Source organism: Vombatus ursinus, unplaced genomic scaffold (genome assembly GCF_900497805.2).
Source record: "Vombatus ursinus unplaced genomic scaffold, bare-nosed wombat genome assembly UNPS02014818.1, whole genome shotgun sequence".
NCBI lineage: Eukaryota > Metazoa > Chordata > Mammalia > Diprotodontia > Vombatidae > Vombatus > Vombatus ursinus.
Window position 1 is genome coordinate 16970544 of NW_020954596.1, and position 23680 is coordinate 16994223.

The 23680-nt window shown below is 36.8% G+C and overlaps 1 protein-coding gene across 3 annotated transcripts in view; it reads left to right on the forward strand.

Annotated features, from left to right (window-relative positions):
- EVC2 (EvC ciliary complex subunit 2) overlaps positions 1–23680 on the forward strand; it is a 205446-nt gene that overhangs the window by 43302 nt on the left and 138464 nt on the right. For 2 of the 3 annotated variants that reach the window (XM_027836686.1, XM_027836688.1), the window contains exons 6-8: positions 4135–4244; positions 7623–7676; positions 20637–20771. In XM_027836686.1, coding sequence (XP_027692487.1) covers positions 4135–4244; positions 7623–7676; positions 20637–20771 — 299 coding nt within the window. The remainder of the gene's footprint in view (positions 1–4134; positions 4245–7622; positions 7677–20636; positions 20772–23680) is intronic. The other variant, XM_027836687.1, reaches the window with a different exon arrangement.

Sequence of the window (23680 nt, forward strand, 5' to 3'; positions counted from 1 at the left end):
CTTGCCTAATCTTGTCTTCTAGGGCTAAGCAGAGCAAGTCCGATAATCCCTTTCCCCCAAGACAATCCTTCAGATATTTGAAGAGAACTCTGACTTTTGTCTTCTCTAAATTAAAAATCACCATTTGGGTAAAACAACAATCCAATTTATGATCCAATGATCTTGTAGATGTTCACTATCCTCTATTTTATATATTATATATAATATGTAATATATATAATATAATATTGTATATGTAATATATACTCATATATTAGATAATATATTTTATACTTTGCAAACTTTAAAGAACTATATATTTGCTGCCTGTTTCTCCTTCCCATTATGTCATCAGGATTGGTGAATTGATATTGTCGTTGTAGCGACAAGACCTGACTCTACTACTTATTACCTATGCAACCTTGGAGGATTCACTTAACCTCTCTGGGTTTGCTCATCTATTAAAATGAGGGTGTTAGATTCCAAAGCCTCTAGTAATACTTTCAAATTCCAGATCTCTAATGCTATCATCCACTGTCCTTCCAAAAGCACAATATCTAGCACTAAACAAGGTACTTTAGAGTTTAACTGAGAAGCAACATGGTTAAGTGGATAAAGAACTGACCTTGGATAGGAAGACCTGTTCAAGTTGGGTTCAAGTTCTGCTTCTGATACCTACTGGTTGGGTGAGCCTGGGAAAAGTCCCAACCTCTTAGTTCCCTAGGACACTTTCTAAGACTCTTGTTTTCCAAGCTGATTCTAACCAATCGATCAATCAATCAATCAGTAAACATTTACTAAGCATCTGCTACGTGCCATCCAGGTGCTGCATTGGCTAGACTGCCAGGCCTGAAGGCAGAAAGATTCATCTTTTTTAGTTCAAATCTGGCTTCAGACACTTACTAGGTATGCGACCATGGGCAAGTCATTTTATCTTGTTTGCCTCAGTTTCCTCATCTCTAAAAGGAGCTAAAGAAGGAGATGGCAAACCACTCCAGTATCTTTGCCAAGAAAACTACAAATTGAGTCACAAAGACTCAGACATGACTGAAATCACTGCACAACAAATGTGCCAGACAGTGTGCTAAGCACTGATCAACACTGATAGAGGGAATTCTGTCTCTCTATAACAATAAAATAACAGTTGGATTAAAAGAAATGGTTTGTCTACGACAAAGTACAGAAGAACTGTTACTTCTTTATTATGGATACTGATTTTTTTTCCCTTAATGCAGCCTAAATTTGCATAAGCTTTCCTGGCTACGGTGTCACATTATTGATTAAATTTGAGTTTGAAGTTCATTAAAACCTTCCATTTTTATTTTTATTTTGGTGAACTGCCGTTTACCCATATCTCTCTTGTATGGTATTTGTGAAGTTGATTTTTTTGAACCTCAGTATAAGACTTGACATTTTTCATTGTTAAATGGCCTCATATTGGATTTGACCCAACAATCTGGATTATTGAGATTGTTCTTGGGTTCTGTGTCTGTCACCAGATGTATTAGCTATCTCTTCTAGCTTTGTGACATCTGTATATTTCAACAGTAAGCATTTTCCCTTTTATAGTTGCTAATCATGTCATTTTCTATTCCATTTATTTGAAGCTTATTCTCTCTGAGCTAAATCCATGTAGTATAATAGAATGAAGATTGGATTTGGTGTCAAAAACCAAGATTCAGATGATGACTTTGATGCTACCTGTGTGACTTTCCTCATCATGTCAATGTTCTCATGTGCAAACTGAGGAAGTTGGATTATCCATCCTTAAGGCTGCATCCAGCTCTAAATTCTGTGTGTACCAACTGTATGTGCACAAGTGGTCCAATTTATCCTCCCGGAAAATACTTTACAATCTGGTTAGAAGTTCTGTTGACTATGGGGACAGATAAAAAAAAGGAATTCATTTCTTACTCAGAAAAGCTGAATAAATTTTAGTGTTTACTAATTATACTGGTAAAATAGTTTAACACAGTCTTCTTATTTTCTTTAGTTTCCATTTTTGGAAAAATCTTTTTAAAGTGGCCCATTTGCTGCAAATTGTGGCAGTTTTTATAACAAACCAGAGGAGAGAAGGTGAATAAAAATAGCTTTAAGTTTATTTATCAAAACTTAAGAAAACTCATCCCTAAATGTCATGATAATATCAAAACTTTTTTTACCTACTTAAAAAAATTTATAAAGTACTTTCACATGCACTCACAAATGCCTCATTTGTTGGTAATAATACTTTTTAAAAGTTGACAATCACATGTCAACATTCTAGTGTATAAAGCACTTTATGTACATTATGTCTTTTGATTTTTCATAACTACTGTGTGAATTAAAGAACAGATTGTATTGTCAACATTTTACAGTTGAGGAAAGTGAGCCTCAGAATGGTTAAGTGGTTTGTCCAAAGTCATGCAGATCATAAGCAGCATTCTGGGTCATAGACTAGAGTCTGGGGGTAAAGGAGTCTTTATTGGTTTTCAGGCTAGGGATTGAAATCTTTGGCAAAGAAGAGTTGGAACTCAGCCTACAGCATAACATGGAGGTTCTTTAAAAAAATGAACTCAAGTGATAAGTCTGTGAAGTTTGGATTCAGTCAAAGGACTGCTCTTGAGGATCTGGAATACCACATGTGGCCTCAAGGCCACAGGTTCCTCACCCCTGCCTTACACTATAACATTAATGCCTCTCTAACTTGCTGAATTTACAGATGAGGAAACTGAAGACCAAACAAGTTAAGTGAACTTTTCCAGGTCACAAAGGTAGAGATAGTATCCAAACCCATGTCCTCTGATTCCACATCCAGGGTTCCTGGATACTACATCAAGAGGCCTGGAATAAAATTCTAGCTATGAATCATTTGTGACTTTTGGTAAACTCTCTGAGTCATCATTTCTTCATCTGGAAAACAGAGGAAATTATACTTACATTGTACTCACATTATACATTATACATTATACTTACATTGCCTTTCTCATAGCATATTATTGTTGGGGAAAATCAGTTTGTAAGTCTTAGACCCCTATGCAAATTTGAGATATTATTTATATAATTCTTCCCAGATTCCAAAGTTTTTCTCTACATAATCCCTCTGTGATTATTTGAATTCATGATGTATGATATAGAAGGAGAGGGATAGAACAGGGTTAGAACATCGTGCCCTTTATAGGGATGAGGCAATTCAAAAAGGTTGTGACTTACCCATTCTCACATAGGGGGCAATAGAGCTGGGAATAAAACACAAGTCTTCTGGTTACTAGTCCAATACTCTTCTATTATTAGTATATTGCCTATCAATTTATGTAATTCTATAAATCAATCCAGATTTTCATCCAAATTATTGTGAATTTTTGTTTATATAGTACTCACAGGATGGTTTTGAGGAATTTCAAGTATTATCTTCATTTTACAGATGAGAAAACTGAGTCTCTTAGGGCTTAAGTTATTTGTTCAAGGTGATAAACAAATGAGTGTGACCAGGATTCTGTTCTTCTAATGCCAAATTACAAATACTAGGAACCTTATAGTTGATAACCTCAGAGGTTATCTGATGAAGCATCCCGCCTCATGCAGGAATTGTTTCTCTGGTATCTCTGACACGTGGTCATCCAGCCTTTGAATCACATAATCATAGAATGGTAAAACAGAGATGGAAAGGACCTTAAAGAGTATCTAGTTCAGTCCATTCATTTATTGATGAGGAAATGAAGTCTTCTAGAGCTGTAGTGACACATAGAAGGTCTCAGCTTATAAAGGGCAGCCCCAGGACCCCCATACTTGTCTTCTGCCTCCGACTGCAAAGCTCGTTCCACTAACTGGGCTGCTTCTTTAAAAGCTGAGCCTCTCCAAATCCCCACTCATAGTTTTAATTTACATTATTTATTAAGTGTCACACAGATTTCTCTAGGCACCACAAGCATTGTGTCTGCTGATGGAGAGCAGAACATGACTTGATGTTTTCCTTCCTTGGGAGTGAGGAGTAGGCTGTCAATCAGATTTAAAAGGCTTTTTCTTTTTTTTTCTTTTGGTTGCCAAGACTGGATGAGATAGTTGCATTATTATGAACCTCGACCCTTGGGTTAAAGGGTGCTGGTGGGAAATGGACAGCTCATTATGTGTCCAGTGATTCTAATGGTCTTTCTTCTGGACTCTTTGTTTGAACAGCTGGTGATTTTTACTCCATAAGTTATCGTGCCCTGCTGAAGGCCGAAGAAGCTAGAGACAGCAAGATTCTGAGTCTCCCTGCCCAGCTAACCTTTCAGAGTCTATCACTGGTATTTCCTTTTGGAATTTGTCCTTTTGTCTTATGATTGTTGTTGTTGTTTGTCCTTCATTTTTTTAATTAATGTATTTTGATTTATCAATAATCACTTACTTCCATAAGCTTTTGAGTTTTAAGTTTTTCACCCCTTCCCTCCCCACCTCCCTCCCCAAGATGGCACACAATCTGATATAGGCTGTACATATACATTCCTATTAAACATGTTTACATTAGTGATGTTGTAAGGAAGAATTAGAACCAATAGGAGGAACCACTGGAAAGAGGAAACAAAACACAACAGAAGAAAAAAAATAGCAAATAGTATACTTCAATCTACATTCAAACTCCATACTTCTTTCTTTGGATGTGGATAGCATTTTCCATCATAAGGCCTTTGGAGATGTCTTAGATCTTTGTTGTCCTTCGTTTTTGAAGAGGACCAATGGTATCTTGTGCCTTACAAACAGTAGGCATTAATAGATGCTTGTTCAATTGGATTGAATAGATTTGGGTGGTTTTAAAGTGCCTATAGAGAGGTATGATGAAAACAATGGTTCTTGATGTTGGTATAACTCTTCATATTCTTCAGCATGTTCTTTGAATATTTTTTCACTTGGTTTTCCATATAGCAGCCTACTCTGTGAGATAGCTAGTGTACTCAATATCATCCTGATTTTACAGGTTAGAAGAAAAATCGAGAAGGTTATATGACTTATGGGCATCCATAAAAGCTAATAAATGGCTGCTTTTTTTTTTTCTTGTTGCATGTCCAAAGTCCTGCCCTTCCATATGCCATCTTGCCCAATTGGAGCTGGGACTAGAACCCACAACTTTTAATTTGATCCAGGGCTTTCTCCATCATAGGGTGCCTTGAGGCAATGTTCAATTTCTATGAATGCATACTATTGGCATTTCTGTCACAGAGTGTCAGAAATAGACCTAGATTTGGAGTCTGAGGTTCTGACTCCCAACCAGCTTTGTAATCATAGACAAGTTCCTCTTGGATTCTCATGGATTGATCCCTCTCTCGAAGGTCCATTCAGGCTCTGGCATTCACTGCTTCTTAGGTATTACAGGGGTGGGCATGAGATAACCTTCTGCCAAATATACTCATTGATTAAATAAGTTTGGTTGTCCTCTTGAATTGGGTATCAAAATGATTCCCCATTTATAGGAAGCTATGACTTAGAGTTGGAAGGAACCAGAAAGATTATCAAATTCTCACTCTCTCCCCTCATTTTAGAGAAGAGCTTAAAGGAACTTGTTTGAGTTCACAAGGGTAGTAAGAGTTAGCATTTAAATTGAGGTCCTTTGGCTCCAAGTATATTGTCATTTTCTCTATAATGCTGCCCAGAAGCTCCGGATTTCTCTGTCTTTTTTATCATCTTTTGTTTTATGCAATTGCAGAATCAATTATTTGAAACAAAGAAGCAAAATTAAGCTGCTTTTCAGCATTTGGTCCCCCAAGGCATCAGAGCCCAAATCCAAGGATTTTACTTAAAGCTAAAAATGCCAAGATTTAATTGCAGGCCATCATTAGTTGTGGTTGTTGTACCTATTAATGTAGGGATGATCTTGCACACCCTGTGGGCTTTTGTACGTAGGAGGAAAGATGCTGTCATCTGGAAATTTCTGGCATTTTGCCTTGAGTTAGAATTTTTTAAAAGTCAGAATGGAATTTAGTGAGCAGACAAAAAAATGTAGTTGGTAAAAGTAATAATTAATCCTATCAGCATGCAGGTTGAATGCTGACCTTTTGCCATTCATTTGTTGCCTCATTTTGTGTAATAGATTCAGAATGCTTTTGGGCTGGGATGCACTGAAGGGAACTTGGATTCTTTTTCTATATAATAATGATAAAAGCGGCTAGCATTTTTACAAAGCACCTATTGTGTGCCAAGTACTGTACTAAATACTTTACAAATATCTCATTTCATCTCAAAAATGGTTGGGAGGTAGGTTCTATTATTATTCTCATTTTGTAGTTGAGGCAAACTTTTGTAGTTGAGGTAAACAGAGGTTAAGTGACTTGCCCAGGGACACACAGCTAGTAAGTATTTGAGGCCAGTTTTGAGCTCAGATCTTCCCAACTCCAGGCCCAGAAGTGTATATCCACTATGTCTCCTAGATGAAGAAGTTAGAATGGATGATGAGTAAGGTCCCTGCCGTAATTGAAATTCTTGATTCCAAGGGACCTTCCAGTTCTGACATTTTATGTTTTGAGTTTCCTTCTATAGTAAGCTTTGAATTTTGTATTCTTTGTTTATAAGGTCATCAATCTGGAGCAGAGGTTCTCAAACTTATTTGGCCTACTGCCCCCTTTTCAAGACAAAAAATTACTCAGCGGCCCCCTGGAAATTGACTTTCTTTAACCCTTTAGAAGCTTCTTTTTTTGAAATTTGATTCATTTCAAAAAAAATGTAAAAAACATTTTTAAATCATGCATCTTGAATTTAATAATTTATTGTAAATTTGTAGGTTTTTCCTGCATTGAAATTTTGATGATACATATTATCATATTGTAAACAAGTTATGACATGTACATATTCCTGCCGATGCATGCTGGACTTCCCGACAATGCATAACATGTTCCCTTGCCAACACTTGCTTGTTAAGACCTGTCAGCAGACTTGACCACTGATCAGTTATAACTTGCGTTTTGTATGTATATTTGGAAAATAATGTAATCACTACAACTTTAACTCTGTTACACAACAGATGAAACATGTATAAATAGTTTTTCAAAATTTTCTTAACTTCTCTTCTTTCCTTATGCTTCCATTGCCCTTTTATTTTTATACAATGCCTTCCATTGTACCCAAGGCTACTACTGTCCCCTTGGATCATTCCAGAACCCCCCAGGTGGTGGTATTGCCCACTTTGGGAACCTATGTTCTAAAGCTATTAGAAGAAATCTTGGCATAGTAGGCATAGTGCTGAACTTGAGTCAGAAAAGCTGAGTTCGAATTCAGACTTTGGTACTTACAACCTACGTGATCCTGGGCAAGTTACTTAACCTCTCTCTGCTTCAGTTTTTCATCTGTTACATGAGAAGATTAGACTAAATGGACTCAAAGTTCCCTTATACCTCTAAATCAATTATCATGTGATCTGCCCCAGCCACATCATTTTACCAATAAGAAAACTAATTGAGAGCTAGCCTAAGATCACATAGGTAAGTGTCAAAGCTCAAATTTGAATGCAGGTCCTATGATTCTAAAAGCAACCATATCTCCACACTATTTACGTTAGGTACCTACTGTCTCTGACATCCCATGTTTTATGGTCTAAATTCCCTTCCTGATCTAACATCCTGTTATTATCTGTCCAAGATCTCATGTACCAAAATATTCATAAATCTTTTTTCCCCATTTTTATTTCATTTTTCTAGAATAAAACACAGTTGAAGGCACTTTTGACTGTAAGACGACAAGAAAAGACAAAGGTAAAACCACGACTGTAATTTGTTGTACCAAACATTTCTTAGGGATCTTCTGCATGTCTGTCTAGAGCTGTTCTCCCACACAGTGTTTGAGTTACAGTAAGGGATGCTAACCATGACGGCAATTAACAGTGTCAAACAGAAGGTCTTTAAATATAGAAAGAACACAGTTGGGTTTCTAAAAATGTGCTAGTGCTGGGCATAACATGGGGCTCTAATCTTCAACTCACAGGACACATTCCATAACTTTGTAAGTCAGTTATATGGAGTAACCATTCATTTTATTTCAACCAGCTTTTATTGCTCTGGAGTTGGATTCACAGGCTCAGGGTTCAAATCCTGGCTTTGCTCTGCAACTTTACTGTGCCTAATCCAATCCAGAGAGCATTTATTAAAACCCTAATCTGTGCATTGCACTGTAGTAAGTAATGGGGCTATAGAAGAGAAAAGGAAAATCATTCCCTGTCCTTAAACTTGCCTTCTACCAGCTTAGATAAATCATCTAACTTCTCTGGGCCTCACTTTTATCAACCTATAAAATGAAGAGATTGGATTAGATGATCTCTAAAGTCCTTTGAAGTTCTAAATCTATTATATTAAGTGTGTACTACATTCAAGGCACTCTGCCAAACACAAGGATTACAAAGACCGATATGACATAGACTGTGCTCTTTAAGGTAGGAATGGGCATGGAAAGAGGAAAATATCTAAGGCAGAATGAGATAAATTCAAAGTAGAGGTTCAGGTGAAATAGTGTGAGAAATTTGATGAGGATGAGATAATTATATTATATATTAATATAATTATATATTATATATTTATTATATATAATTATATATTATATTAATATAATTAAACATATTAATTATATTTCTCTATGGGAACAGCATAAGAAATTGTGGGTAGGTTGCCATATGAATGTCTTCCAAGATTTTGTCCTTGGCCCTCTTCTCTGCTCTCCAAAGCCTCCCTTTTCAAGAGCTCATCAACTACTATGGGTTCGTTTATCTTGATGCTCATGACTACCAACCTAATTTATCTCCTGAAGTCTAGTCCTGAATCATCAAATACTTGTGACCCTCAATGGCCCACATACATTTCAGATTCATTATGACCAACAAAAACCTCAGTATCTTACCCCCAGACCTGTTCTTCCTCCAAACATGCCTGTTCCTGTTGTGGGTATCACCGTCTTTCTAGTCACTCTGAAACATGGCATCAAAATTATTCTTGTCCCATCCCTTGTCCTCACATACAATTGGTTACTAGATCTTGTCAATCCTGTCTTCAGAACATCTCTTGCATCTGACCCGTTTCCTCCACTTATATCACCACTAGCTTTAGTCAAGCCCTCATTACACATCTCATTCAATCTCCTTCAGAATAGCTACTGTTTTTCTTTTTAAATAAATATTTATTGATATCTTTTGTTTTTATACCACCCAGATTTCTTCCTCTTTCCCACCCTGTGCATCTCCCCAGAGAATCATGTTTGTCCTATAGTTTGTTTTTTTTTTTTAAGAAAAAGAATCAATGATAAATGTTGGAGAAGATGTGGGAAAATTGGAATGCTAATGCATTGGTTGGTGGAGTTGTGAAATGATCCAGCCATTTTGGAGAGCAATTTGGAACTAAAGGGATATAAAATTGTGCATACCCTTTGACCCAGCAATACCATTTCTAGGTCTCTATCCCAAAGAGATCATAAAAATGGGAAAAGGACCCACATGTGCAAAAATATTTATAACAGCTCTGCATGTGGGGGCAAAGAATTGAAAATTGAGGGGATGCCCATTGATTGGGGAATGACTGAACAAGTTGTAGTATATGAATGTAATGGAATACTATTGTGCTATAAGAAGTGATGAGCAGGCAGACTTCAAAAAATCCACAGAAGGCTTACATGAACTGATGCAGAGTGAAATGAGCAGAACCAGGAGAATAGTATACACTGTAACAACCATATTTTGCGATGACTGACTTTGATAGACGTGGCTCTTCACAGCAATGCAAGAATCTAAGACAACTCCAAAAGACTCATGATGGAAACTGTTATCCATGTCCAGAGAAAAAACTATGGAGTCTGAATGCAAATGAAAGCATACTATTTGCTCTCCTTTTCCTTTGTTGTTTTGTTTTATTACTTCATTTCTGTGGTTCCTCCCAAAAGTTCTAATTGTTCTTTACATCATGACTAACGGGAAAATATGCTTAATATGAGCATGTAAGTAGAGCCTCTATCAGATTGCATGTTTTCTGGGGAGAGGGGAAGAGGAGTAGGAGGGGGAGAAAATTTAAAACTTGAAATCTTATGGAAGTGAATGTTAAAAACTAAAAATTAATTAATTATCAAGAAAAAGTAAAGAAAAATAGAATAAAGAAAAAAATCAGCAAAACCAATCAATACATCAAAGAAATATGATAATATACTCAGTGTTTCACAGCAGTGGACCCCCCTAGCTCTACAAAGGAATATGGGGGGAATGCGTGTTTTCTCAAACCTGTTTTTTGGGGCCATTTTTGTTTTTATAATCGTGCAGCTTTCATTTTAAATTATTTTGTAGTTGATCTTTACATTTATATTGTTGTAGTCTTTATGTGGGGCGCTAGGTGGCGCCATAGTGCACAGCACCAGACTTAGAGTCAGGAAGACTCATCTTCCTGAGTTCAAATCTGGCCTCAGACACTTGATAGCTGTGTGACCCTGGGCAAGTCACTTAACCCTTTTCACTTCAGTTTCCTTATCTGTAAAATGACCTGGAGAAGGAAATGGTGAACCAATCTAATATCTTTGCCAAGAAAACCCCAGATGGGGTCAAAAAGAGTCAGGCATGACTGAACAACAACTGAACCAGTTTTTATATGTATTTTTCCTTGACTCTACTTACTTCATTTTGCATCAGTTCATGTAAGTCTTCCAATGCTTCTCAGCATTCATCATATTCATTGCTTCCTACAGAATGACAATATTTCATTATATTCATGTGCCAGAATTTGTTTACCATTCCTCAATCAATAGTCATCTACTTTATTTTTAAGTTCTTTGTAACCACAAAAAATGCCGCTATAATATTTTAGTTTTTATGGAATCTTTCTTTTTATCAATGACTTCATTGGGGTATCCCTAATAGCGCAATCTCTGGATCGAAGTGTATGAACATTTTTTTTTCAGCCAACGACAAAGTTTATTAAAGATCCTCCATATTACCCAGACTCTTAAAGAATCTGAGCGTCTGTGAGCTATTGGCTAGATTATAAGAATCTGCACAGTGGCTAGATTTTAAGAATCTGAGCATCTTAGTGGAGACAAGATGGATCTTATTGTTTGAACATTTTACCCACTTTATTTACATGATTAATAATTACATTTCAGAATGGCTGGACTAATTCATAGCTCATCCAACAATGTTTTAGTGAATCTGTCTTTCCCAAACACAGAGATGATTTTTCACTTTCTTTTCCTATCCTTGAAGGGCCTTGAAGACCTTAGATATTTGTTTGTTGATTTGAATGCATAGATTCATAAGATAAGAGGATTGAGAGCTAGAGGAAACATTAGAGACCATTGAGTCCACCCCACCTCCATTTTAGATTTGATTTTATACATCTATGAATGATCTCATGCCACAAAGAGCTAGCTTTCTTGGAATTTTCCTTTATTTGCAATAGAGAGATCACTAGATGGTGAGCCAGGAGACCGTGGATCCCATGTTGACCGCTCCATTAACCTGACTTGGGACAAGTTATTTTCTGTCTCTGGGCCCCAGTTTCCTGATCCACAGAATGAGGAAGGAGAGTGAACTAAAAGATCTCTGAGCTTCCTTCTGGCTCCAACTTTCTGTGATTCTATGATTGTTAGAAAGATATTTCTTTTGTTCCAGCACGCATCTTAGGAGATGTTGTGATAGAACTTTTCAAAATAATCTGCCACAGGAAAATATGTGATGGATTGGGGTATTGCTGGATAATACATATCTCCCAAAGACAGGTGGTAAAAGTTACTGATGACTTCAGACATGTGGGAACAAATAGTTCACTGACTTACTGCAAGCTACCAAGTTTATTTTCTAAATGGAAGAGCTCCTCAGCTCTGATAAACCCTCTTTTCTTTGATTTTATGACAGGAGAGCTGACGTTTAATACAGACCTTGCCAAACACAGCTCCCACTGCGGTTACCAGCAGGTGAATTTGAGCTGTAACATTTTGTAATGGAATCTCAGAAGTGTAATTGAATTAAATTTAGGTAGTGAGCTGAACCTTTTTGAGTTCTGCACTTATGAGACCAATAAAATTAGGATTACAGAGAAAGCTGGTTACCTAAATTTGCAAAATCAAAAAGCTTTGGGAAAGCTGCTTATGTTGAACGTCAGCATTGTGTCTTATCTGATCCTAGTAGGAGGCAGTGGATATTATGGAGAACATTTCATATGGAGAATATCATAACATTTATGCACTAATATGAGCAGGTTTCCATGGAGAAGCAGTGATGTGTAATGCAAAGAGAAAAAGGCTTAAACTCACAAAACTGAATTTCAGTTCAATTCAGTAAGCATCTCTCAAGTGCCTACTATGCACCAGGGACTATACTTAGATATGCAAAGAGCGAGATAAACTTAGCCCTGCCTTCTAAGAAGGTAAACCCCTTGACCTCTGTAAGTCTCAGTCTTCTTAATTATCACAAGTTGATAGCATGGTCTGTGCTGCTCAGCACACAGGGGCACTGTGACAGGAATGCATTCTTAACTCTGAGAGGCTCTAGAAATGTGAGCTCTTAGAAGTTTAGTTCAATGAGAATTTATTAAGCACCTATGTGTTAGGGACCATGGCAATGGCTGAGAGACACAAGGGTAAAAACAGAATAATCCCCACCCTCAAGGACCCTAGGTAATATTGATAAGTATTTAGAAAGTGGTGAGTTATCTTAGCAGATGCTGCTGTCTTATTCTACCCTATTAGATAAGAAACATATCCCATTGCCCCAAAGTCCACATGGGCATTTTTCCTCCATTTTAAAGAATGGAAATTTAAACTGCTGGGTTGACACATCTTTCCCGTAAGAATTAGATTCCTGCGCTTACCCTATGCAAACTAGCTTATTAATGTAACAGCAAGGGCATTCTACATATATTTCTCTAGTTTATTGATTTTTTTTTTAAATCTAGTACCCAATTGAAGTTCTGTCTAGTATGCTACACACACTTGGGACATTTTAATTTTCCATTGTACTATTTTCAAAATACAATGTTTAAACAATGGAAAGGGTCAGAATATAATAATAGAGAGATTCTCTGAGTGTCTGTGGCACAGATTCAGCTCCTAATAACAAGAGCAGAGACAAAAGCAACATGCCAGAATCACATTTTGATCCTGGCAATGACACGTCATCATGTTGGAGACCTTACATTTTAGCTCTGAATCTGATGAGAAAATCTTAGAGGTTAATTTGGGGGACACACGTGGGAAGTAGTCCTCTTTGTCTGTATGAGACACTTGCCCTTTACCTATTAACATGTCTTGATAGAAGTGACCAAAACTGAAGGCCTATTGTAGCTACTGAATGGTGTACTGATAAGGCCTTGAGTAGCAGAGATTTGGAGTAGAAGTTGCTTCATTTTTTTTTTCATTTTTCTTTATATAATAATTTATTACATTTGTAGGCTGCCTCTGCTTTTCAAAGTATTGTATTCTTCCTCTGAAAAGTTTATGTGGTCCATAAGATCTAGAATTGGTTGACGCTCACAGGCCATTAAGTTTAGGAGTTCTTAACCTGGATAGATTTTTAGTACCTGTGAAATTGGAGGTTAAAAAAAAAATCTTCGTTGTTCAGTTGTTTCAGTCATGTTTGACTCTTTGTGACCTCCTTTGGGGTTTTCTTGGCAAAGATACTGGAGCGGTTTGCCATTTCCTTCTGCACCTCGTTTTAGAAATGAGGAAACTGAGGCAAACAGGGGTAAGTGACTTTTCAGGGTCACACAGATAGTAAGTGTCTGAGGTCGGATTTGAACTCAGGAAGATGAGTTTTCATAACTTCAGACCAGGTACTCTATCCACTTTGTCATCTAGCTTCCAAGTAAGACTATAGTTAGCTTGCTATTCTCATAGGATCTTGAGCTATGGGGCCTTATGACCCCTTCATTTCACACCTGAGAAAACTTAAGACCAATAAATGTAAACTCCTTGAGGGCAAAAACTCTTTTATTTTTGTCTTTGTAAACTCAACACCTAGCTTGGTGCGTGGAACAGAGTAGACACTTAATAAATGATTGTTAAATTGAATTTTGAGGGAAATTGACTTGTCTGAAGCTACACAGATGGTACTTTTATCAGAGTCTTCTGACCCCAAATCTGATCTTCTTTCAGTTACAATTCATCCATAAAGGTATTTTCCCAGATTTTCTTTCATCACAAATACTGCAGCAATATATCCCTCTCTGTTGTGATTTTGGTACTGTTTTGGCAAGGCACAAGTATGTTTCCATTGAAAAATTGCATGCCGAGACATCAGGCTTGAGGCCTACGGGCACAACTAGCAAAATTCCTAAGTGTAGCCTAAATCAGATTAAAATGTAATTGGGAAATTAAATTAAAATAAATTTATTTTATTTTAAATAAAAGCAAAATATAACATAGATAATGTCAATTTATGGTTTTCTAACTTAGTATGCAGCCTACAGGGATCTATTTTTATTTGAGTTTGACACCACTAGCCTATTGGATATCATTAGAGAGAAGTATAACCAGAAATGGAGATGGGATGATGATAAAGGAGTTCAAGGTGAGTTCAAGGTAATCACCCAGTGCTATACTGGTATTTGTACTGTGTTAGCAGATATAAATGCCAGGGGCCCGGCATGTTGGATAGAACTCTCTATGGAAGATTTATGTAAGACAGAAAAGTTGCATATGATGAGAAGGCATGGATGAATTGATACAGTGCCGTTGGAAGAAATACCCATTCATTCATGCATTCATTCATTCATTCAATATTAAGCACCTGCTATGTTCCAGGCACTGTGCTAAGCTCTGGGGATACAAAAAGAGGCAAAAGACAGATTAATGAGATCACTGATCCTTCAGAGTCAAAGTATCAAACAGCATCTAATTGAATTTTACTTAACAGAGTTTTTCTCACCACAGGAAATAATTTTTAACAATTAGAAATGTCCCACGATACACAAAGCAAACCCATATATTTGTTTTTTGTGACTATATTTTTTTGTAAGGGAGCCCTTTTATTTTGGTGGGGGGAAGGGAAGTAGTGATAATGATACTAAAAAAATGGAAAAATAGTGTCAATGAATCATTTAATCATAATTGCAGAAGGAAGTTCAAAAAGGGATAGAGACAAGAAGGGCAGGGTTAGAACTACTGGGTTACATTTAAAATATATACTTTAAAAAATCACAACAACTGACTTCTACATGGCAGAGATTCCTCATGAGGGCTTCTGTTCTTTTTTTTTTTTCTTTTTTCTTTTGCTTAGGGAAATGCTCATTTCCCAAGTTCGTAATAATAAAAAAGGAATTTTTTAAAAATGTCCCACAATAGAATACGTTGACCCAAATGGAAAATGATCTCTTGGCTCATGAAAGTATTTAAGAGTAAGATAGATGCTGTAATTCATCATCTGAGAGGCTGGTTGCTGTGGTCCCTTCAAATTAGAATTCTCTGATTCCGTTTTTATCAATTCCATTGTTATTTCATTCTGGGGAAATTGTTCATGCAGAAAAAATTCAACATTGCTTCTCTCCTCCCTCCAAATTTTTTTAAGAACCAAATCTGTGCAAAGAGAAAGGCAACATGGGATATTGGATAGAGAGGTGCCTTCACACTTAGAAAGTCCAAAGTTCAAGCCATGTCCCTGATACTAGTTGTTTGACACTGGTCAGTTTGCAAAATCTCTCAGTTCCCTAAATAATTCTTTAAAATAATTTAACTGTACACAGATAGCCACTTAATACACATTTTTTGAATTGGAAATTGAGTTGGTTCTAGATTTTGGAAGATCCTAAATGCCAGGAAAGGTGTTTGTGCTTTCTTCATTAGGCAGGAGAGGACCTTTCAAGCATGATCTTGTCTTCTCCCATTTTGAATCTCCTCACATTTGTATGGGATGAGTTTGGTTTCTGGGAGAGGCAATAATTTAAAAAATAATAATAATAAAGCACTGGGAGAACACATAATTTCCTCTCCATTTGCCCCAAAGCAGCAGAAAGCATTGCCTTTCTAGCCCCATTTTCATCAGACATCTTCCTGCTAAAATTTTGAGTTTTCTTGGCAAGATTAACTTTCTTCTCTAACTTTATCTCAGCCCTCTTTTGTGTTACTGGCTTGTGCTATTTTGACCCAGATATTTGTATTCTGTAGCAGTGGCTGCTGCCATCCAGGTTGTGATCAAGAAGATGGAAATAGTTCATTTCTTCCCCCAAAGCTGTGTTGCCATGACTGTGTCATTTGAAGTCTAAAGGTCACTCTGACAGGGCACTCATTAAACAAGTGGGAAAAGAGAGGAAATAGAGGAGACACATTTTGAATGGAAAGTAGTTTTTTTCTGTGAAAAGTTTGAATATGGAGAAGTGCTTTTGTTCTGAAGGTGGAAATGAGTAGAATTAAGGAGGACAAATTTTGATGGACTGAGTCAAGTAAAGTCACCATTTCAACTCTACTGTTTCATTAGTCATGCTTATCTGCTTCTTCCAAGATAATTTTTTAAGGAGTTGACTGATTTTGGAAAAAAAAAAGTTTGCAATGAATAGTACAATGAAGAGTATATCTAGGGTACATCAAAAGTACATGATGATCCCTGAATTCCCAGCTACCTCTAAATATATAATGCTATGCCCTTAAGTTGGACACATAATATGGTCTACCATATTGAAAGAAAATGGCAGCCAAAAGAAGGTTTCAAATGGGAGAGATACACACATGTATGCACATATCTATGCACAGATGTGTATTTATACATATGTATGTGTATATGTAATTTTAAAACAAATAATTTCTCATTTATAAAAATGTTATGAATTTTATATATATACATGCCAAGAGTATCTTTGATGAGGATATTAAAAGGGAACAGATAAAATTTTGCCGGAAATAGTCCACAGAAGATCACATCTTTAAAATCATTTAATTGACTGAAAGAGTAGATCCCTCTGTGTTTATTATATTACTATAAATAAATATTTGATTCAGTAGAGTTAATTAGGTGGCACAGTGGATAGAGCGCTGAGCCTGAGTCAAGATCCCTACCCCTCCCACTCCAGTAAGCTCATTATTCCCATGAATTTTGACAATTTCTTTCCCTTTTCCATATGTCTTTAGAGTGAAGTGGTGGTTGGCCAAGCTTCCATGGATTTAGTTGTGCTTACTACGTGTCAAATACAAAGTGGTCTCAAATGTGTGTGTGTGTGTGTGTGTGTGTGTGTGTGTGTGTTCAGGGGAGCAGAGTTTATTCACTTAGGCTTTGGGTGATATAGAATTAGAAAATTTCAGAGTTGGAAGGGAGCGCGGGGTCTATCTCTTCTAACCTATACTGAAGAGAATCTTCCATCATAACAAACCTGGGATGGTTATCCAAACTATGCTTGAAAAACATAAACTCATCTTTGAGAGGTCAGATACAGTCTAGACACTTGCTAGCTGTGTGATCCTGGGCAAGTCATTTAACCTTGTTGGCCTAAGTATCCTCATCTGTAAGATGAGCTAGAGAAGGAAATGGCAAACCACTCCAGTATCTTCGCAAAGAAAACTGCAAATGGGGTCATGGACAGTCAGACACAACTGGACAACAACAGCGAGAAAAGAGTAAAATACCTTGTTGCTTTCTTTGATTCAGATATCTCTCATGCATATGCCAAAATCATACAATATTCTTTGAAAGATCTAACAGTAGAGAGAACTTTGTTCAGTGATCCTTTAATCATTAACATAAAGAGTTAGGATCAAGAACTTGACCTGTGATTTCTTTAGTACCAGAAGTTCCGAAGTGAAGAAAATCCTTTGACTAGTTCTGACTGGAACCTTCTTTGTGACTTAGAGTCTTTGAGAGTTGGCTAGAGCAGTGGTGTCAAATGCAGATAGAAGGGGATCTGCAGCCCACATATTGATTTAGAAAACAACATATCAACCTTATCTATGTTTTATTGTATTTTTATTAATCTTGTTAAACATTTCCAAATTATATTTTAATCTGGTTCCCAGATGCCTCTGGCCTAGAACACTGAGCTATTAAGTGACTTTTCCACTGTCACAAAGCTAACATGTGTCAGAAGCTGGACCTAACCCCAAGTCTTCCTGACTTTGAGGATGGCTGTCTATGAATTTAAGGAAAGACACACACACACACACACACACACACACACACACACACACACGAGATATGTGCTTGTCAAAAGTGTTTTTGCTAGTACAAAGATCTAGTAAAAAGTCCTAATGAAAGAGAGATTCCTTAGAGATGATGAGGGACTTTTGATATTCCTTTTTGCATGTGACATTGAGCTCCTTGTATTAAGCTTAAAATGTTACAGAACCTTCTAAATTCCTACTCTTTTAAGAGTTTGACCTAACTCTCCATATGGGAAAAAAAAATGAACCTAAACCAAACAATCATCATTGTCATCACCATCATCACCATCATCATCATCATCATCTAACATATCATGCTTACTATGAACCAGGCACTGTGCTAAGTTCTTTAGAATTATTATCCCATTTGACTCTCACAACAACCCTGAGAGGTAGGTGCCATTATTATCCGCATTCTACATATGAGAAGATGGAGGCAAACAGAAGTTAAGTACCTTGCTCAGGGTGACACAAATAGTAAGTGTCTAAGGAGGCATTTGAACTCAAGCCTTCCTGACTCCAAACCTGACATATTATCCCCAGCACCACCTAACTCCCCAGAATAGCTTTTGTTCAAAGTCTGCTATGTCCTTGAGTAGGTAACTTAAGGTACTCATCAGGATTTAGCATGTGGGATGTAGATCTTAATAGACAATATAAATGGACAATGGGAAGAATTTATGACCGAATGAGAGAGCATTACAGTATATAAAATGGATAATTTTGATGCATCAAATTAAAAGATTTTTTTTTATACAAACAAAACCAATGTGGACAAGATTAGAAGGAAAGCAGAAAACTAGGAAAAAAACATTTTATGGCAAGTTTCTCTGATATGTGTGATATGTCATTTCTAAAATTTATACACAACTGAGTCAAATTTATAATACAAGTCATTCCCCAACTGATACATGGGTCAAAGGATATGAAAAGGCATTTTTAGAAGAAATCAAAGCTATCTATAGTCATATGAAAAAATGCTCTAAATCACTATTGATTAAAGAAACACAAATTAAAACAACTCTGAGATACTACCTCACACCTGTCGGATTAGTTAATATGACACTAAGGAAAATGACAGATGTCGAAGGGGATATTAAAAAAAATAGGAACCCTAAGGCATTGTTGATGCAGTTGTGAACTACTTGTGAACTGATCTAACCATTGTGGAGAAAAATTTAGAACTATGCCCAAGGGCTGTGAAACTGCATATACCCTTTGACCCAGCAATACCACTACTAGGTCTGTACCCCAAAGAGATCAAAGAAAAGGGAAAATGATCTATATGTATAAAAATATTTGTAGCAACACTTTGTGTGGTGGCAAAGAATTAGAAATTGAGAGGATGCTCATTAACTGGGGAATTGCTGAACAAGCTGTGGTATATGATTGTTATGGAATACTGTTGTGGCAGGATGCTTTCAGAAAAACCTGGAACGACTTACATGAACTGATGCAAAGTGAAATGAGCAGAACTAGGAGAACATTGTACACAGTAACAGTAGTATTGCATGATGATCAACTATGAATGCCTTAGCTATTTGCTGATAAAACAATGATCCAAGACAGTTCTTAAGGATTCATAATGAAAAATGCTATCCATCTCCAGAAGAAGAACTGATGAAGTCTGAATGCAGATTGAAGCATACTGTTTTTTTACTTTCTATATTATTCTTGTGTGGGTTTGGTTTTTTTTGGTTTGTTTTGGTATGTGTTTTCTTTTTCAAAATGGCCAACATGGAAATGTTTTCCCTTCTTGCACATGTATAATCTATATAAAATTGCTTGCCTTCTCAAGGAAGGAAGTAGGGAGAGAGAAGGAGAGAGAATATGGAACTTAAAATAAAAAAATGTTAATTTTTGTCCACATGATATTGATAAAAAATAAAAATTAGGTTAAAAAAGAAATTAAAAGAAGTTTCTAGTAGGAAAACCCACTGTATCCTGAGGTATCTGCATGGTCTACTCTTTATAGAGCTCCAGTTGTTGTGTAGTTTTCTTTGTGTTTTTTTCCTCCCTGAGCCCAAACTTGTATATGCCTCTTTGCAACTGTTGCTATGGGTTCTATCCTCGGAGACCAGATGGCAAAATTCTAGTCCCTCTTCTACATGACAGCCCCACAAATATTTGAGTATGGCTAACATGTTATAGGATTATAGAATACAGATTCAGAGCTGAGCTGAAGGAAAACTTAGTTGAGTCATTGAGTCAAACCGCCTCATTATGGAGTTGAGGTAACTGAGGCCCAGTGAGGTTTATTTACTTGACCAGGGTCACAGAAGTACTAAGTGTCTTGGGGGGGTTTGAACCGCTTCCTGACAGCAAGACTAATATTCCACCCACTAACCCATACTGCCTCTTCACAATATCCCTGATATGGACTGACCAGGACAGAGTACAAACAGACCCTCATCTCCTTGTTCATGGTAACTACAGTTCTTCCTGTAGTCCTAAGATTACATTAACTTTTCAGGATGCCACATAATATTGCCTCATCCTTAGCTTACAGTCTGCTAAAACTCACAGATCTTTTTTTTTTTTGTTTTTGGATAAACTGTAGTTTATCTTAGAGATAATCTCTAAATTCATTTTTCTTCTTTTTCTTTTTCTCATAGGTTTCATCAAACCATGGTGCCCATGTTGCAGGATTTTTCATTGCATTTCTAGTCTCTCTGGTACTCACCTGTGTCATGTATTTATTTATGTCTCAGTCCCAATGTTTTAAATGGAACATCTGTAATAAAAATCGGGTGAGTAATCACATGAGTTTCCTTCTATGCTGATATTATTGGTGTTTAGCTATAAAATATGATGGTATATTTTGTGAGTTAGGTTGAACCTATAGTTGTATAACAGATAATCATAACCAAGGGCATAGGATGTAAGAATCACAGAGGTAGAAGGGACCTTAGAGAGGTCATTTAGTACAACCCACATTGCAAGTGTTCAATCTCTTGACAGTGGTGGCTCTCAAAAGGTAAGTCATCCTTCACACACGCTTGGTTCTGGTGTCCCAAATGTCTTATACGTGCCCCCATGTCTGGGTCTTTGTTCATGCTGTTCATAGATCTGGAATGTTATTTATCTTATCTCTTGCCCTCTCTTCCTATTTAATTCTTCCTCATCTTTTAAATTCCATTTTGAATGTCACTATAAAGCTTTCCCTGATCCTTCCTTCTCCCCACAGAGTAATGACTTTTATCCTCAGACCTCACATATCATGGTCTTTTGTATTTCTCTACTGAACTTTTCTTGGAATGTTTATATATTGTGGCTAACTGTGTTTCTGCTATATATCTCTCTTCCTCTGTATGCTCCATGGGGCAGGGGCTGTGACGTGAGTATACTTTGTATCTCCCAGAGTATCTGTCTCAATACTCTGCACACAGTAAGTGCTTAATAGGTGATCATTGAATTAATCCAGTCTATATTTTAATACCTCTAGGGAATTCATTCCATGATGCAGCCTACTCCATTACTGACAAGTTGTTATCATTTGGAAGTTATTCCTTTACATGCAGCTAAAATCAGTCTTCCTAAAATACAATCAGTTCTTTGTTATTGGTACTATTGAAGTAGAGATCATTGTATGTGATGAATAATACATGAGCAATCTCAGAAATCTTTTACTAAGCTTCCATTTCTTAGTGTCATTGAACAATATATTATACAAAAAATAGACATTGTTCTATCCAGGTACATATAATCTAAAAAAAAAAAGTTTTATGGTTGAAAATATAAACGGTTTTTTGTAAAAAATACATTGAGAGATAAACATTGGTTTTTATTAAAATTGTACTGAATTCTGATAAGGAATAATGGCACGCTAGATTTATATAGACACTTAGTTGATTACATATTTTTAGGATCATAAATTTAGACCTAGAAGGAAACTTAGAGATCAAATAGTCCAACCTCTTCATTTTATAAGCAGAGGAAACTGAGTCCCTAAAAGCAGAAGAGATTTGTCTGAGATTCGATATTCAGTAAGTAGCCCTTGAGGACTTGAAACCAAAAGCCCTCCCTCTAAATCAAGGACTTTCGCTTGTGAGATAAGTAAGGCAGGTGACATTATAACTCATTCCTGGCACAAAAATACTACTTTGTATTAAGATTAATCATGTCCTTACCTTAACCAAACCACCCAATTATAAACATCGTGTGGACAGAAACCACAATTTATTTATCTCAGTAATCCCTGTGGTCCCTGACATAGGGTCTTGTACATAGTAAATGGTCAGTAAATGAGAATGAAAGTAAGAGGTATTAACTCCTCTAGTTATTCTGAAAGATTTTAAAAAGGAATTTTGGATTTCAAAATTTGATGTATTTGAATGATAGAAGAGATATGACTTGGTGGCTTGAAGGGAGAAGAAAAAATGTAGTGAAAAAGAACCAGAGAGAGGACTTCCATGATCAGATGAAAGAGACAAGGAGTCAATTTCCGTTCAGGCACAGAAGCTCCAGTAGCAGATTTTGTGCCTGAGTCAAGGTTAAGACAAATTTCACTCCTTGCTTGGAGAAAGAAGCACATGAATTGGAGACCTGATTCAATCATAGACTGCTTAAGGTGGAAAGGACCTTAGAACATGAACTTGAAATCTTAGCCTTGAGGGATATTAGAAATCTTTCAGTTCAACACCCCTAATTAATTACTGGCTGTGTGACCATAGGAAGGAAGGAAGGAAGAAAGAGAGAAAGAGAAGAAAGGAAGAGAGAAAGAAGGAAGGAAGGGAAGCCAAGAAGAATAGGAGAAAGGAAAGAACAAAGGATAGAAGAGAGACAGAAGGAAGGAAGGGAAGCAAGGAAGAATAGAAGAAAGGAAAGAAGGAAGGATAGAAGAAAGGAAGGAAGGAAGGAAGGGAAGGAGGGAGGAAAGAAGAAAGGAAACAAATACACCAAATTCTGAAATCTAAAATTCCTTGTAAAAGTACCTACTGTGTGCCAGACACAGTGCTAAGCACTTTACGAATATTAGCTCATTTATCTCCTCAATAACCCTGGGAGATAGGTGCTATTATTATCCCCATTTTACAGTTGAGGAAACTGAGGCAGATAGAGGGTTGACTTGCCAGGGTCACAAAGCTAGGAAGTGTCCGAGGCCATATTTACCTCAGGTCTTCCTGACTCTTCCTGACTAGTTCGAGGACCAGTGAGTGGCCTATCCACTGTGCTCTTTATCTACCTCCATAGGCAAGTCACTTAATTTTTTTGTTTGACTCTCAGTTTTCTTGTTTGTAAAATGAGGATGATAAAACCTGTAGCATTTAAATATTGCAGTTTTAGAGTTAGGACTAGAACCCAAGTTTCCAGACTCCCAGTTCCAGACAATTGCCTCGACACTATGGGAAGCCTCTTGTGTTAATGGAGTAAATAGGTCCAAATTGTAGTCCCAATTCTTTCATTAACTAGCTATATGACTTTGGGCCTCTCTTTCCTCATCTGTACAGAGAGGAGGTAGGACCTGATGACCTCTAATGTCCACTTCAGCCTTAACCTTCCAGTATTCTAATATATAGCATATGGAGTGAGATCTGAACTGCATTGATTAGAGAACAAATGCTCATGATCCTTGTGAGAGACAGCATATCTGTGTAGCAAAATACTGTAAAATTCTGAAGGTAACTACTTTTCTCTCTGGAAGTTTGTGTTTGTGTGT